Consider the following 18,161-nt stretch of genomic DNA (forward strand, 5'->3'; position numbering starts at 1 on the left):
CCTTGGTATAGCCTGACCAGGCGGTGATGCAGTAAATAGAGCATCGGACTGGGATGCAGAGGACCCAGGTTCGAGACCCTGAGTTCGCCAGCTTGAGCGCTGGCTCATCTGGTTTGAGCAAAGCTCACCAGCTTGGACCCAAGGTCGCTGGCTTGAGCAAGGGGTTACTCGGTCTGCTGTGCCCCCTCCCCATCAAGGCACATATGAGAAAGCAATCAATGAACAACTAAGGTGTTGCAATGAAAAAAAAAAAACACTTGATGATTGATGCTTATCATCTCTCTCCGTTCCTGTCTGTCTGTCCCTATCTATCCCTCTCTCTGACTCTCTCTCTGTCTCGGAAAAAAAAAAAAAAGATTGCCTTGGTATAAATAAGTCACTTTAGCAGAGTTGTCTTCTAATTTTGCTCTTAACTTTATTTTTATTTGAAACATTTACCTATTTAAAAAAATTTAATGTATACTAGTAGACAGGACAGTACCATAGTTTCTATGTCCACATGCTTACATCTTCATTACTTTCACAGTTAACAGATTTTTATTAAACCATTGACCACCATCCTTCCATTTCAGTTCTCCTCCCTAGAATACACAGAAGAAACCGGCAGAACTAAAAACAATGGGTGTAAAATTAATATGTATTACACATATCAGCAGGAAGTAGGCAAGTAAGGGTGGGGGTTATTTTTGAAAGGCTGTTTATATAGGTTGAATCTAAAAGTATAGAAGTGATTTTTACTTCCAGGCCCAGGGTGTTTCCCCACTGAAAACAGGAAATATAGCCCTCTTGTAAAAAAGTATCCTATCTGTACTAGGAACATAGAAGGTATTCTTATCACTAGAAATAGGCATTTTAAGGCCCAGCAGTCTGTAAATAAACCTTGTTAGTTCTCACAAATTTAATGCTACAAGACCAAACTCTTTTGTTTTATTAATTCTTTATAAATTTCCATTTCTATGTCTAAAGCTATAAAAGATGCCTGCTTACTTCTTTTAGTCTTATATTTTTATGTCACTTGTATACATAAAATTAAATTTGTTTTCTTCCTGTTAATCTGTTTTATTATGCCAGCCAAAGAACCTAGAAGGCAATGGGGTAAGAAGTTTCTGTCCCTAAAGTTTACACACTTTTTTAAATTATGCATAGCTATTAAATGAAAATACAGACCAAAAAATGAAACAATAATTTGATATTTTTAAAATTACATTTTGTTATTAAAGATAGCTAGTATCTCTTCTCTAGATTTTTGATATTTGATAAAATAAAGAATAGCCCACTATGATAAAATATATACTTCAAAAATTCTTGGTATAATTTGATTTGAAATAAAATGTAAACTTTTTTTTTTTTTACAATTATTTAAGGGCTCTTAAGTAATTAGACCATAGTATTTTCCTCCTGATAAAAGTCATAAAAGAATTGCTTTGAAGAAAATCTATGTATAGAGATGAGTTTTATTCCTTTGTGGCTTAGGATAACACCAAAATTGTAGTTCATGGCAACAGAATGTATTGGAAATTTTAACAAGAACAAGACAGCAAACACTTATTTTATATTCCCTTTCTATATTTTTCCTTCTTTTCCCTATAATTAACCATTTCCATATTGTATATTCCTAATGGAAAAAAAAGTAATAATGGGTAGTAATGTTGCAAATAGTTTCAAGGAAGCAAGTGACATGTTTTTTAAAGTTGGTCAACCAAAATTTTTCCAGCTTATTCAAGAACATAACATGTTCACATGGATAAAAATAAAATAAAGTAAAATAAAAACCTCTCACAAAATTCGAATGATTCTTTTTGTAAATCAATCAAATATGTGTACTATAAGCAAAGCCAGGTCAAAGCTGAGTAATGTTTAATATTTATCATCAGACCTGTAGCCTTTTAGATAACATTTACTTTAAAGTCAAAATTGATTGCTCATATTTCAACTCTCCTTACAACTCACAGAAGTTTTTAATGTACATGGTTTACATACTGTCAATAATGTATTCAAAAATACAAAAGATTGAGAAAGATATTTTATATATGATATCATTATCTTATATAAACACAAAAATTAAATTATATAGATATTGGTATATACACAATAGTAAATGCTTAACAACCAGCTCTCTGAGACAAGAAGCTCTTGAGATGTAGCATTTGTCACTTACCATAAATCAGTGGTAGTCAACCTAGTTCCTACCGCCCACTAGTGGGTGTTCCAGCTTTCATAGTGGGCAGTATCAGAGCAACCAAAGTATAAATAAAAAGATAGACTTAACTATAGTAAGTTGTTTTATAAAGATTTATTCTGCCAAACTTAGCAAAAATCTGACATAAAGTACTTGGTAATTATTATTATATGCTTTAACTTGCTGTAACTCTGCTTTATAAATTTTATAAAGTAAAGTTACTTCCTTACTTTATAAATCACCATTATTGTGGAACCAGTGGGCGGTTAGAAAATTTTACTACTAACAAAGATACAAAAGTGGGCGGTGAGTATAAAAAGGTTGACTACCCCTGCTTTAAATTCTCCCACAATGCCCACAAATGCGAGGTCACTGAACTCAAAGTTGGGAAGAGATACCTACAATCAAAACTTAAGCAAGTATAAGCCAGCTTTTTAGCCTCAAAAACTCACAGTCTTAAGTAAGTTACATATATGTATAAGAAGTAGAGTTATGGATACTATTCTTCATAATTTGTGGGAATGTGATGTGTTGCAACACTGGAAATCAATATGGTATTATCTACTAAGATTACATGTGTATGAATATATATATATATGTACACATTTACCCATTTTTCAGTTATTTTTTAAATGTTTACTTTATTGATTTTAGAGAGAGAGGAAGGGTGATATATATATATATATATATATATATATATATATATATATAGAGAGAGAGAGAGAGAGAGAGAGAGAGAGAGAGGAACATTGACCTGTTCCTCTGTGTGTCATGACCAAGGATCGAACTGGCAACCTCTGTGCTTCAGGATGATGTTTTAACCAACTGACCCTCAAGCTAGGGTTGTTATTTCATTTTTTTAATTACCCATTTTTAAATAAAAGTATCAATACTTAAGCAATCTATGTAATACTGTCATGAGATCAGAATATACTCCAAACATTCATCTGAGTTTATTTTTTGTTTGTTAACATGCTAATTCTGACAAGAACCCTATGTGGCCTGTTTTATTAACATCCTCATTTCAGTTAGAAAACTGAGATATAGATTATGCCTAAAATCAGACAGCTAGTCAATGGCAGAACTGGGATTTTAATCTAAACTTTGTTATTCTAGAGTTGATGTTATTCACATTACACTGCACTTACTACCTCTCATAGCAGTCATGAGAGGAGCTGTCAATTTCATACCAAAATGCAAAAACAAATAAAATCTTAGTTAAATAAATTGTAATACATCCTAATTTCAGTATATTCTGTAACTTTTAAAAATATGTAATTCTGAAAATTTATAAACGCACCAGTAAAATATAATCTCTTACAGTTACAATTCAAATTTTGTACTATATACTTTAAATTTATATAAAAATTACTTTTACAGATAAATTAAAATTTTTCCACTTCTCACCTATGCCATTCCTTTCTTTCAATGACTTATGTATATACTGTTTCATAATTTTATCTCTGACATGATAAAAACTTATCACTCTCTCCCTAGTTATGAGTAGTTTAGCAAATTAAACACAAATGGTTCTAGTTTTGTTTATAAATATTTAAAATTAAACAGAAGTTTAGATTTCTGTGAGCTTCTATTTTTTAAAAACAAATTAGTTCATTTTAAATAGCACAGTAAAAACTAGCTTTCAAATACATTCCACAATAATATGACATTTCTGTAAGTTTCATCGATATTCTGAATCAGAAAAAGGAAATTGTTTTATTTTTGTGCACATATTTACTTACATAGAAATTTTAAAAATATTTCAGTAATTTCTGGGGGGGAGATCTGAGAGACTTCTTTCTTATTGCTTTACTTTTTCTGATATTCACTTTTCACTCTTGTTTCTTTCATTTTACATCATGACACCACACACCAAATTGAAAACAAAACAAAACAAACCACATAAATTGTCAATGAAAGTCTCGAAATTTTGCTACAAAAATTTGATTTCTACCTATATCTATCCCAACAGACACACACACACACACACACACACACACACACATCCCCTTTTTGATAAAATATTTCTAAAAAGGGAGGGAAAGAGCCATGTAGTGATACCTTGTTACATATACAAGTTGTCCTAGTTAAAAGAAAACAAAAACAAATAAACAAAAAGGCTCAAAATGTTGTCACGTGCTAAAACCGATGATACTAAACCTAGTTTACTAACCAACCTAACTGCAGTTTGACCTTCACCAGAAATGCAATCTTAATCAATCTGTGAAATTTTCTGATTAAGCACCTGTAAGGTAATATGTCACATGGGTTCTTTCTATTTTCCAAAGGAGGAAGGAGGCATTCTGCATGTTAAAACCCTAGCTTTTCTGTTTCCCACTAAAAGATGATGTCCTAGCCTAAAAATAATTCTTTCTTTTCTTTTGCTAATAGCTTTTCTGCTCCTTCTTTCTTCCTATAAAAACCTTTTATTTTATACAAGCACTCCAAGCACCCTTCTACTTGCTGGATGGGATGTTGCCATTCATGAATTGCTTAATAAAGCTGATTAGTTCTTCAAATCTGTTGAATTTTGGTTTCTGACACCCCTTATCTATGGAATACATTCCAGGTCTCCCAGTGGACCCCTAAAATCTCAAATAGTAACAAACCAGTTACTATTATATATATACAAAAAGTTATATATATAACTTTTAATTTATAAATTTTGCACAATACAAGATCAAAAACAATAACCAATAATAGAATAATTATGATACTATACTGTAATAAAAACATGTGAATAATTTGGGGTCATTATTAAGTAAAATAAGAATTAGTTGATTATAATCATTGCCATGCTGTCATAATGAAATGGCTCCTAAGTGACCAATAGGTAGAATAAACAGTATGGATACATTGGTCAAAAAGATGATTCACTTCCTGGGCAGGACAAAGCGAGACAGCATGACATCATGCTACTTGGAATGGTACACAATTAAAACTTATGAAGTGTCCACTGAATTGTTTATTTCTATAATTTTTTATTTAATATTTACAGGCTGTGGTTGATTGAAGGAAACTTAACCACAGAAAGAGAAATGGCAGCTTGGGGTGGCCACTGTATCAGAATAGCTGATAGAGGATACTTTCCTTTTGCTTCTCCCTACTGTTATTCTGTGCTGCTCTATGAATAAGACTACAATGCATAGGGGTTGTTAAAGGTACAAAATAACCTCAGATTCTCACTGTCTTTTCAGAATAGGGCCATCCTATCACTTGCTATGGGACTTTTTCAATGTTTAAAGCTATCTGTAGCTAGTCCTGTTATTTTTTTTTCCATATGCTAGCCCCATTCTTTTTAGTGCCAATATTTTTTTTTAGGTCATTGGTGTGCTCAACCCCTAGAGATGAAACTATATTTGCCATCATTCATAAATGGTTATATCATTTTCATTTACTGTATACAGACTTCTTTTTTTTTTTTTTTTTTTTGTATTTTTCTGAACTTGGAAATGGGGAGGCAGTCAGACATATTCCCGCATGCGCCTGACCGTGATTCACCCAGCATGCCCACCAGGGGGCGATGCTCTGCCCATCTGGGGCGTTGCTCTGTTGCAACCAGAGCCATTCTAGTGCCTGAGGCAGAGGCCATGGAGCCATCCCCAGCACCCGGGTCAACTTTGCTCCAATGGAGCCTTGGCTGTGGGAGGGGAAGAGAGAGGCAGAGAGGAAGGAGAGGGGGAGGGGTGGAGAAGCAGATGGGTGCTTCTCCTGTGTGCCCTGGCCGGGAATCGAACCCAGCATTCCTGCATGCCAGGCCAATGCTCTACCACTGAGCCAACCAGCCAGGGCTATATACAGACTTCTTTAACATTCTTTGGGCAAGAATTTAAGGATAGAAGGTAGCCAATTTTGGTAATACACTTGAGCTATCAAACCAACCCTCAAACTACATCAATCTAAGGGTTTTATTAAAATAATAATAATAATAAAAAAATAATAATATGTCAAAGTGATAAAAGTAACTGTTTTTCAGGCTTTTGTTACTACTGTCCATATATCAAGGTTATAGTCATCATAGTAATTAATATTTAGTGAACAATTACTAAATAAATGAAAGTCTTGAGGGAAAAGATTACCAACTCAGTGATTCTTTACACTTTAGTGTACTTTGGAAGCCCTTGGAAAGCTAATAAAAAAATGCAGGTCTTCCTCTTAAAATCTCTGAAATTTTAATTCAGAAGGGTTGACGTTTGGTCAAGCAATCTGCATTTTTAATATGCTCCAAAAGTGCTTGTGCTTCAGTTTTTGGTGGGTCATGCTTTGAGAAATACTTCAGTATGAGCTAAATACCAATTATTGAAGAGTGGGCACAAGTCATTCAGAGAGTGAAGATTACAGTGATGGAAATAATCTTCACATCCTATTCCATCGCATTTCCCATGTAGAAGACTAAAATATATAAACTATACTGAGAGCAGAGCTACCTTGTTAAGACTGCAAATTACATGTACACATTTTAAATGAACTCTTTACTTCATAAGTTCATGGGGGAAAAGTAAGAAGAATTGAATACTCACATTAGCTTGAATGATGACAAAGTAGCGTGTCTTATCTTCATAGTTGAGCCTCTTCCTTAACACTACATTCCCAGTCAACATAAGGGGAATTTCAAAGGTTTCATTGGATGCCTGAAAATAGGTTAAGATACAGATTAGAAATCATTTGAATATAAGATAAAACAGAGAATTCAATATTGTAGTTTAATACTCTTGAAAGTTTAAAGTTTTACGTAAAGAAAAACCTTAGATAATTAACTAATTAAATAAGAGTCTTTATTGTAAAATAAGAATAATATTAATTTATTGTCATCAGACTGTTATGATAAAATACATCCTGTAAAATCATAATAAAAGTATAAGATACTAACCTACCTAAGCGTAAGCAATATCATTTTACTTAGCCTAAAAGGTTTTAATAATATATGACATGTGAATTTTGATTTTTATATAATAGTGTATCAGGATGATGATTTGTTTAAAAACCTTCTGTATTTAAACCATGCTTTCAATTTCTTAACTCAGAAAACTAAATTCTATTACATGTTTATACATTAGAAGAAAAATCATGGCTTATTTTTTTCTCAATTCTCTCAAGCCTAAAAGAAATTACAAAAGAAGGACAATCTACTTAGGATGAGTTAATAAAAGCTACTGTCACACGCAAAAACACCATTCCAATACCTACAAGGGATAAGCTACCCATGCAAGCCCATGCATAAACATCCTCAGTGTTTTCCTGAGTGTCAGTGGACATTAATGAAAATGCTGTGCTGATTTCTTAGTCCACTGGAGATGGCTTTCAGGGATATGTCATCCATTCCCTCTTTAGTACTTTAGGCACAAACACATAAAATAATGTCACATCATTCTACCATAGAAGAGTTAGATAAGAAAACTGATATAATAATATATTCTATAAATAGTTTTATTAATCTGATTTAACAATGGAATATAAAACATCAGAATAATACATATTATAATTGCATTTTTTTGGTATAAGATAAATCCCCCAAAATAAAAATTTCTGCAGAGCATGTAGTAACAAATTCTAATCTATTTTAAAGAGTTTTTCTCCTCTTTTATTTTTGAACAATCTAATTAGTTCAATTTATTTTAGATGGTCTTACTTTGTATTACTATGAAGGCATAAAAATAGTATTTCACTATACCTATGATAAGCATAGTAAAAATTCTTCTAGTTCATTGTCTAAAAGACATTAATAAATAAACATTCACTAAATATTTTTCTCATTATATCAGTCAAGAAAGAATAGGGTATAATACAGAAACAGAACTCCAATATCAATGGTTTAATACAGAGGTAGTCAATCTGGTCCCTACCCCCCACTAGTGGGTGTTCCAGCTTTCATGGTGGGCAGTAGCAGAACAACCAAAGTATAAATTAAAAGATAGATTTAACTATAGTAAGTTGTTTTATAAAGATTTATTTTACCAAACAGAGAAAAATCCGACATAAAATACTTGGTAAGTAATTATTATTATATGCTTTAACTTGTTGTAACTCTGCTTTATAAATTTTATAAAGTAAAGTTACTTCCCTACTTTATAAATCACCATTACTGTGGAACCGGTGGGCGGTTAGAAAATTTTACTACTAACAGAGATACAAAAGTGGGCGGTAGGTATAAAAAGGTTGACTACCCCTGGTTTAATATAAAAAAATTTTATTTCTGCTTGATCATGCAGTGGTACAGTAGATAAAACATTGGCCTGGGATACTGAGGACCCAGGTTCAAAACCTCAACATTGCCAGCTTGAGCATAGTGTTGCTGGCTTGAGCGTGGAATAATAGACATGACCCCATGGTCAGTGGCTTGAAGCTCAAGGTCACTGGCTTGAACAAGGGATTACTGACTCAGCTGGAGTCACCCCAGGTCAAGGCACATATGAGAAAGCAATTAATGAACAACTAAATTGCTGCAATGAAGAACTGATGCTCCTCATCTCTCTCCCTTTCTGTCTGTCCCTATCTGTCTCTCTCTCTCTGTCTCTGTCTCCCTTGCTAAAAAAAAACAAAAAAAAAACACAAAAAACCAAAAAAACGAAAACCAAAAAAACAAATTTTTATTTCTTACTTGCTCTACAGATCAAAACTAACACGTCCAAAAAGTAAACTCTGCTGATGTCACTCAAGGACTCAGACTAATAGGTATTTCACCTAAACGCATTTAAACAGATTTTTCTCCAGTCACTGGAGCAATGGTGACATGAGCTTGGTCTTTGAGCTCACATCATTAGTCAGTAAAAGCAATTTCCTCTAAGCAAAAAAAAAAAAAGGAGTACCCTCCTGGTATGTCTCCAAAGAGAGGAAGAATAAAAAAAAAAATTGAAAACTGAGCAAATGCTTTTGTTTTAAATGTTTCAGTTTGTTAGCATAGACAGTTAACTAGATATTAATGAAGAAAAAAAAGGAGTTGGACATTATATTTACCATAACTAGAAGGCCTGCTTCAGTAAGATGCTTTACTATCTCTTTTAGTTTAACTTGGAAAGAGGTAAAAGCATTCATAGGTTCAATTTTACATTTCAGGAATCCATTGTGCCCTTAGAGCCCATTGCATGATTGAGTCCTGACCTGAGCCCATTAAAAACAGATTTTTCCAGCCCCTCCGGAAAAAAAATATATATATAACCAAACTATGGGGGCAATGGGGGACAGTGTGCTACTGAGCTTGTTCTTTAAGCAAGTGCCATGTAAGCCAGAATGGCGACTACAGCGGCTTGTCAGTCTAGGTTAGAAGAAAGATCTGATTGGTTAGTTGAAGAAATCAATGCAAACCCATGCAATTTTAAAGAAGCTGATCAGTTAGTTCAAAGAAAAGCTAATTCTTCCCCGACCAAATATGATATATAAACAGAAATCTAAGTCTTTTTTTTACTTTTTTGCCCTTTTGTCTTCTTGCTTGGGAAGCTCTTTCCCTGTAAAGAACAGTCATGCTGCATGGGCTGGCACCAAATGATCACGCAAGTATAGACTTTGAACAGCACCTGCACTAGACTGAGCTTTGATATAGGCTAAACTTTGGCACAGAATACCTGGACTTTGATTTTTATACTAGGTTAACTAAAGATAAGACAGGTCTTTTTCCTTGATGAGAAAGAGGATGAAAAGACATTGGGAACCAGTGAACAACCTTCTATTTCAACTCGGAATAAATCTTACTGCAAAAGCCTAAGCTTCCCCAGGTGTAAGTTTTATAAAATACTTTTTATATGATATCATACACAAACCCCACAAGAACTGTCTTCAGAAATAACATCAAGTTCTGCAGTTCTTTATCCCCAAACTTATTCTTTCTTTATTTCAAACAAAATTCAATAAAAAGAGTGGTAAAGCAAACAAAAATCTCAATTTTACTGTTAGTGTGTTAATCCTAGATAAAATAAAAAATCCTTTGTTTTGGTGAAGAGTTTACAACAGTTTGCCATAATTAAACTTTTGTAATTTGGGGTAATAAAAATGCTGACTTTTCCTCATTCTACATCTCCTAGTATAATTGTTCCCCCACATAATAAAGAAAAATATAGGTAAGGTAACAAAGATCTTAATAGTTCAAATAATCATCTTCAATTTAGTCTCTATTAAGACCAGAATAGAAAAAAATTATTTCCTCTTTGTTATATGTTTGACTAAAAAACATAAGAATACTTTTTTCAAAGTAAATCTATTTATATTATATTAAAGGCCCTGGCCGGTTGGCTCAGTGGTAGAGCATTGGCCTGGTGTGCAGGAGTCCTGGGTTCAATTCCTGACCAGGGCACACGGGAGAAGCGCCCATCTGCTTCTCCACCCCTCCCTCTCTCCTTTCTCTCTATCTCTCTCTTCCCCTCGGCAGCCAAGGCTCCATTGGAGCAAAGTTGGCCTGGGCGTTGAGGATTGCTCTATGGCAGCGGTTCTCAACCTGTGGGTCGCGACACCAGCAGGGTCGCCTAAAGCCATCAGAAAATACATAATGCATATCAGGTATTTACATTCCGAATCATAACTGTAGTAAAATTACAGTTATGAAGTAGCCACCAAAATTATTTTTTGGTTTGGTGTCACCACAACATGAGGAACTGTATTGCGGGGTCACAGAATTAGAAAGGTTGAAAACCACTGCTCTATGGCCTCTGCCTCAGACGCTAGAATGGCTCTGGTCACAACCGAGCAACGCCTCAGATGGGCAGAGCATCGCCCCCTGGTGGGCATGCCGGGTGGATTCCGGTCGGGTGCATGCGGGAGTCTGTCTGACTGCCTCCCCGTTTCCAACTTCAGAAAAATAAAAATAAAAAAATGATGATAATCATGCTGAACTGTCTTATTAAGTAAGACAGATAGATTTTTAAGAAAGCCTTCTCTAACTCTACTTCCTGATAAGTAGCCTTATCTTTTTGTACTTTCTTCCCCTTGACTGTGAGCAAGTCCTCAATAATCTTCTAACCAATAGGATTCCATGTGGGTAATAAACTGTCACTCTTGTGACTCCACTATGTTACATAGGATTCCATCTTGCAAAAAGACTAGTTTTGGATACTTTCCTTGCCATTTTGACAAAGTAAGTAGCCAAGAAACTTAAGGTTTACAACAGTTTGCCATAATTAAACTTAGAGTTGAGAGCAGTCTCCAGCCAACAGATACCAACAGATAGCAAGAAGCCTAAGCTCTCTGTCTTGCAATTACAAAGAAAGTCATTCTAAAAGAAATCTGAGTTTACTTGCAAGGGAATTCTTCTTTAATCAACACTCCATATGACAACTAATCTGTTCAACACTTAGATTGCAACCTTATGAAAGCCTAAACAGAGAGTCAGCTAGACTGTTCTTAGAATCTTAATGGACAGAGATTGTGAGAAATAAGTGTGTTTTGTTTCAGCCACTAAGTTTGTGATAGCTTGTCATATAGATATAGACAACTTAATATATATATTACACATATGTATACATAGTACATTATGCTATTCCATAATACATCTAAAGGGTTGGTGATGACATAATTATAATTGATAATTGCTATGTTTTCTGAGTCTTCATAAAATTTAAAGTAATATTACATTTTATACTTCTCTGATATTTAGAAACACATTTGAGGGTATTCTCATATATGTTCTTTTATTAAAAAGACATCCCCCTTTTTTATATAGTGAAATAAATATATGCCTCAAGTTCCCAAACTTTTTCAATACTTTCTTTATTTTTCTCTTTTTTAATAGAGAAAATATCCTGAAAGTAGATCTGAAATGTCAGTGTTTCTGATTACAAAATAGTGCCAGTGGAAAACTAGCTGACAGCTTTTCAATGCAGATCCACAGTTGTGGATAAAATAAATGTGTATCTTTGTCGTTCTTGTTAAACTTTTGAGATGCTTCTATCATTGTTATTGTTGCCCAATATTTTGGAAAACCAAAATGTTTCAAAATGGTTAGGAAAGTACAATAAAAATGAATAAAAGTGCTAGTTTCCAAGGATTTATTGTAAGAAGCAATTTATTTCAAATTAATTGTTCTGCTTTTATGTGACTGATGAATTCCTATTTCAACTCAATCTTTCCATTAATAATACCTACAAACTAGACAAAATACTAAGGACAAACAAACAAAAAAAAATACTTGACATCCCTGGAGAGGTAAACAAAGAAGGCATATTCTGGAAGAAATCAGATACTTGAGAGAAGAGATAATGTGAGTGATTTCCTGTTTTATGTAGCTAACCTGAGGGAATGCTGAAGTTAGCACTTCAGGGGGCAATTAAAACTGATAGAAAGCCTGAAGACTTTCTGACCTGAAAAAGCAGGATATAGATTTTAGGACAACTAAAATTGATGAAAAGGGAGGCAAGAATATTGGGAAGAAAATAAACCAGAGAGAAAAGAAAAAAAAAGTCTACTTATAAACTCTGTCCAAATTGGAGATCTAAGATGGCAGTGGAGTAGGGGGATGTTACAGTCAGTGCCTATTTCCTCCCAAGGCCAAACTGTAACTGCGACTAAAACATAAAATAATAAACCTGAATAACCAATTGAAGACTAGCTAAATAAAAGTCTATAACCAAGGATTTACTGAAGAAGCCACATTGATATTTGTGTATATAGACAAGAAAAGGGATGACCCTACTCCCACCAGTGGTTACTGGGATTCCAGAGGGATATCTCAGCTTCAGGGTTTCTCCCTAAAGAGTGTAGGATCTTAACTGAATTTTGGGCTGCCCAGCCCACATAACATCTGGCTGTGGAAATCAGCAGAGATTCTGTCTGCCAGATAAGAGATAAGAGTCTGCTAAAGAAACAGGTCCCTCTTAAAGGGCCAATCCACAAAATCTTGGTTGCAGCCACTCACCCTGGCCAGAGAAAAGATAGAATTGAATTTGTATGAGAAGAGACTGGGGTTTATGGTTCTGTGGAGAGAGCTGAAGGGACAGCTGCTAGGACCTTGTGATGAGTTATTCTCTGACACCACAGATGAAGTCTTTCTTGGGTAAAGCATTCCCCACCTCCCATATGGCATTACCCTGAGGAAATGCAATAGCTCCAGCCTCTGGAATCTCTGTTGCTCCACAATCAGCAGTTCATGCTCTGCTGAGGAGTCTGGGCTGACTAAGTGTGTTTCAGTGACTGAGTTGTATGGCTTTCTGCTAGGGGTCATTCCCCTCACTTTTCAATGAATCTGAATGGTGCCTCCCCCTCACTGAAGATTTGCTAACCCCATGTTCTGGGTGTAGGTGGCCCCATACTCTCAATTTCTGATGGTCCTGTCTTGCTAAGGTCTGGATAAAATCTGGGACAGACTGAATTGTGTGGCTTTGGAAGAAGGGGAGCATTTCTCCTACTTTACCCCAAGTTTGACTGCTATCTCTCTCTTGGGAGATCCTCTAGCCCAACCCTCCTTACTGCTGGAGGCCCTGCTCTTGTAGAATCATTGATAGATTGAGTTGCGTGGCTCTAAAATGGGAGCCATTTTTCTCTCACATACCTAATCAGTGCAGAGCCTTCCCTTCACACAGCCAAATCTTGGTCTGTTTGGCCCTGATAAATACTGCTGGCCTCACACTGATGACTTCCTCAGTTTGTATAACACCACAAACCTATGTAGGCACACAGCAGGTAGCAGCTAGACTTGGTATATTTTGGGACATTTGCTGAGTGGCCTCAGATTCAACTCTAGAAGTAAGTTTGAATCTGCCTCAACCTGATGAACACCCCTCATCCCTACCTGGTGGCTAACTGAGAACACATCTCATACAACCGGAGCATTGCCAGAGATTCTTTGGATGACTGAGCTTATCAGGCAGAGGCAGATCTTGCGGTGCTTTGGAACATTTGATGACATGCCCGTGGACCTGCTGTTGGTAAAAGCTAGCCTTGGTGCACATTTGTCTTTTCTGTGCTTACCAGTCTCAGAAAGGCAACTATTGTACAAACTATGGACTGCTTTGTCGATCCAAATAGGTTACCTAGGGCCAGTCAAAGGCTGAATCTGACATTGGCCTGCAACAGAGTATTTCCCATGAAACCCCATAACCACTGTACCCAGAGGCCCGCTTTAGACAATATCACAGCTGGATCCAATTAATTTTACAAGTGGCATATCCAAAAGGAGAGCTTTGCAGGCACCAGGCCTTGCTGAGGCAAATTTTGCTTCATGTTGTCAGCACCTGCACAGCATCCTACATACTGTGTTGGGGTCAATCTACATTCAACTAGCTTAAGGGTCAACCTCACATATTAATGGGCCAATACCAACTAACACTGAATTACACAGGAGAGCCAACATAACCTACATAAAAGATATTGCTGAAGCAGCCTATTCTGGTGATCAAGGAGACTGTGCTACTGTGTTCCACAAGACACCAACTATATAAGCCCACCATTCCAAGACTGGGAGTCATAGCAGATCATCCTTATGCATAGAAATAAATACAAGGAATCAGCCCAAATGAGGAGATAAAGAAACATGTCACAAATGAAAGAGCAGAAGAAATCTCCAGAAAAAGCTAAATGAAATGAAAGCAAACAATGGAAAACAATGTACTAGCTACAGAGTTTACAAAAAAAGGTCATAAAGATGCTCAAAAAACTTAATGAGAACTTCAGCAAAGATACTAAGCATAAAAAAGATATAAACACCACAAAAAAGATCCAGTTATAAATAAAGAATACAATATCTGAAATAAAGAATACTCTAGAAAGAATGGCAGTACATTGAAGTAAGCAGAGGATTGAAACAGTAATTTGGGAGATAAGGTAGCAGAAAACACCCAATCAGAGCAACAAAAAGAAAAAAAGAATATAAAAAATAAGAATAGTTTATAGTATCTTTGGGACAACATGAAATGTGACAATATCCATATCTTAGAAGTACCAGAAGGAGAGAGAGAGAGAGCAAGGAATTGATGACCTGTTTGAAGAAATAATGGCTGAAAAATTTCCTAACCTGTTGAAGAAAAAGATACACAAATTCAGGAAGTGTAGAGAGTCCCAAATGAAATGACCCCTATGAAGCCCCCACTAAGACACACATAATTAAAATGGCAAAGGATAAGGATACAAAGAGAATCATAAAAACAGTAGAAAAAAGACAGTTACCTACATGGGAGCTCCCATTAGACTGTCAGCTGATTTATCAACAGACATATTTCAGGCCAGAAAAATTTGGCATAAAATATTCAAAGTGATAAAAAGCAGGAAACTAATGCCAACACTACTTTACCGAGCAAGGTTGTCATTTAAAATTAAAACAGAAATAAAGAACTACCCATATACGAAAAAGTTAAAGGAGTTTATCGCTACCAAACTAGTATTATAAGGAATGTTAAAATTTCTTCTTTAAAAAGAGGAAGAAAAAGAAAAAAAAACAAAAATAAAGAGAAACAGTTATAAAGAATAAAATAGCAATAAATACATGCCTACTAATAAACCCTTTAAATGTAATTGGCTTAAATTCTCTAATCAGGCCAATGGATACCTAAAGAGACAAGAAAACAAGACCTGGATATATGCTGTCTACAAGACACCCCCATCAGAATGAAAGATACAGACTAAAATAAAGATATGGGAAAAGATATTTTATGCAAATGGAAATGAGAAAAAAACACTGCGGTAAAAATGCTTACATCATATAAAAGAGAGGAATGACTATGCCTAATAGTAAAAGGATCAAACCAACAAAAGGATATAATGTTTGTAAACATTTATACACCTGACATATAAGCACCTAATATGCAAAGCATATTTTCATAGAAATAATAAAAAGACTGACATTAATACAGTCATCGTAGGAAATTTTTACACCCCATTGTCATTAATGAATATATCTTCCAGACAGAAAATCAGTAAGAAAACTATGGTCTTAAATGACAAACTAGATCAGTAGGATTTAATTAATATCTACAGAGCATTCCACTCAAAGCAGGGGAGTATACATTCTTTCAAAATGTAAAAAGAACACTTTTTTAAGGATAGACCATATATTAGGACACAAAACAAGTCTCAATATATTTAAGATTAAAATCATATCAAGCATCTTTTCTGATCATAATGGTATGAAGCCAAGTATCAATCACAATCATAAATAAAACCCTGAAAAACACACTAAGGCTTGTTATTGAACAATAAATGGGTTAACAGTGAGATTAAGAAATAAATCAAAAGACACATTGAAATAAATGAAAATGAGAACACAAAATCCCAAAATCTATGGAATGCAGTGAAAGCAGTCCTAAGTGGGATATTCATTGCATTATAGGCCTAATTTAAAGGAACTTGAAAAATAACAACAAAGCCCAAAGTGAGTAGAAGAAAAGAAATAATAAAGATCAGAACAGCCTTACAAGCTGTGGTGCAGTGGATAGAGCATCAGACTGGGACGCAGAGGACCCAGGTTCAAAATTTCAGGGTTGCCAGCTAGAGTGTGAGCTCATTTGGTTTGAGCATGGGCTCATCAGCTTGAGTAAGGGATCACTGGCTTGATTGTGGGATATTAGACATGATCCCATCGTTGCTGGCTTGAACCCAAAGACTGCTAGCTTAAAGCCTAAGGTTGCTTCTTTGAGCCCAAGGTTGTTGGCTTGAGCAAGGGGTCACTCATTATGCTGTAGCCCCCTGAACAAGACACATGTGAGAAAGCAATCAATGAACAACTAAGGAGCTGCAATAAAAATCTAATCTTCTCATCTCTCTTCTGTCTGTCCCTATCTGTCCCTCTGACTCTCTGTCACTGTAAAAAATAAATAAATAAATAAATAAATAATAAAATTAAAAGGATCAGAACAGAAACAAATAAAATAGATACTAATAGAACAATACAAAAGATCAATGAAACAAACTGCTGGTTCTTTGACAACATAAACAAGACTGAAGAACCTTTAATGAGACACATAAAGGAAAAAAAGAGAGAGTAACCAAATAAGTAAAATTAGAAGTGAAAAAGGAGAAGTAACATCGGACTCCAAAAAACTGTAAGAGATTTAAGAAAATATTATGAACAACTATTTATATATGTTAACAAATTGGACAATCTGAATAAAATGGATAAATTTATAGAAACATAGTCTTCCAAAATTGTATCAAAAATCTGAATTGATTGATTGCAATTAATGAAATACAAGGAGTAATGAAAACAAACAAAGACTCCCAACAACAGAAGTCCTGGACTAGAGAGTTTCACAGGTGAATTTTACCAAACATTCAAAGAAGAATCAAATCCTATCTTCTCAAACTATTCCAAAAAATTTAAGAGAGAGGACTCCCAACATTATTGTATATGGCCAGCATTATCAATTCTAAAACCAGATAAGATTATTACAATGAAATAAAATTATAAGGCAGTATCCATGATGAACATAGATACTAAAAGTCTCAACAAAATATTAGATAACCAGATCCAGTAATACTTTACAAAGGTTATACACTGAGATCAAGTGGCTTTACTTGGTAATGAAAGATTTGTATAATTCTGCAAATCAATAAATGTGATACATCATGTAAAAAAATAAAGTATAAAATTACATAATCATAACAATAGATGCATAAAAAGCATTTCATAAAATCCAGTACATATTTATGATCAAAACTCTCAGCAAAGTGAGACTAGAGAGAGTATACCTTTATGCAATAAAAGCCATATATGACAAACCTACAGCTACCAACATACTTAATAGGCAAAAACTAAAAGTGTTTGTTTTCAGATCAAGAATAAGACAGGATATAAACTTTTACCACTCCTATTCAACATAGTATTGGAACTCCTAGCCAGAGCACTCAAACAGCAAGAAGAAATAAAAGACTTACAAATGGAAAATAAAAAAGTAAAACTACCATTACTTGCAGATGACATGATACTGTATATAGGGAACCCTAAAGATTCCACCAAAAAGTACTAGAACTAATAAATGAACTTAGTAAAGAAGCAAAATACAAAATAAATATCCAGAAATCAGTTGTATTTGTATATACCAATAATGATCAACACAGAATTAAGAAACAA

At 34.6% G+C, this 18,161-nt stretch overlaps 1 protein-coding gene across 1 annotated transcript in view; it reads right to left on the reverse strand.

Moving 5' to 3' along the window:
* Nucleotides 1-18,161, reverse strand: part of PCDH15 (protocadherin related 15) — a 1,080,236-nt gene that overhangs the window by 568,578 nt on the left and 493,497 nt on the right. The window contains exon 7 of the mRNA XM_066242956.1: nt 6,700-6,810. Within this exon, the coding sequence (XP_066099053.1) occupies nt 6,700-6,810 (111 nt within the window). The remainder of the gene's footprint in view (nt 1-6,699; nt 6,811-18,161) is intronic.

Source organism: Saccopteryx bilineata, chromosome 9 (assembly GCF_036850765.1).
Source record: "Saccopteryx bilineata isolate mSacBil1 chromosome 9, mSacBil1_pri_phased_curated, whole genome shotgun sequence".
NCBI lineage: Eukaryota > Metazoa > Chordata > Mammalia > Chiroptera > Emballonuridae > Saccopteryx > Saccopteryx bilineata.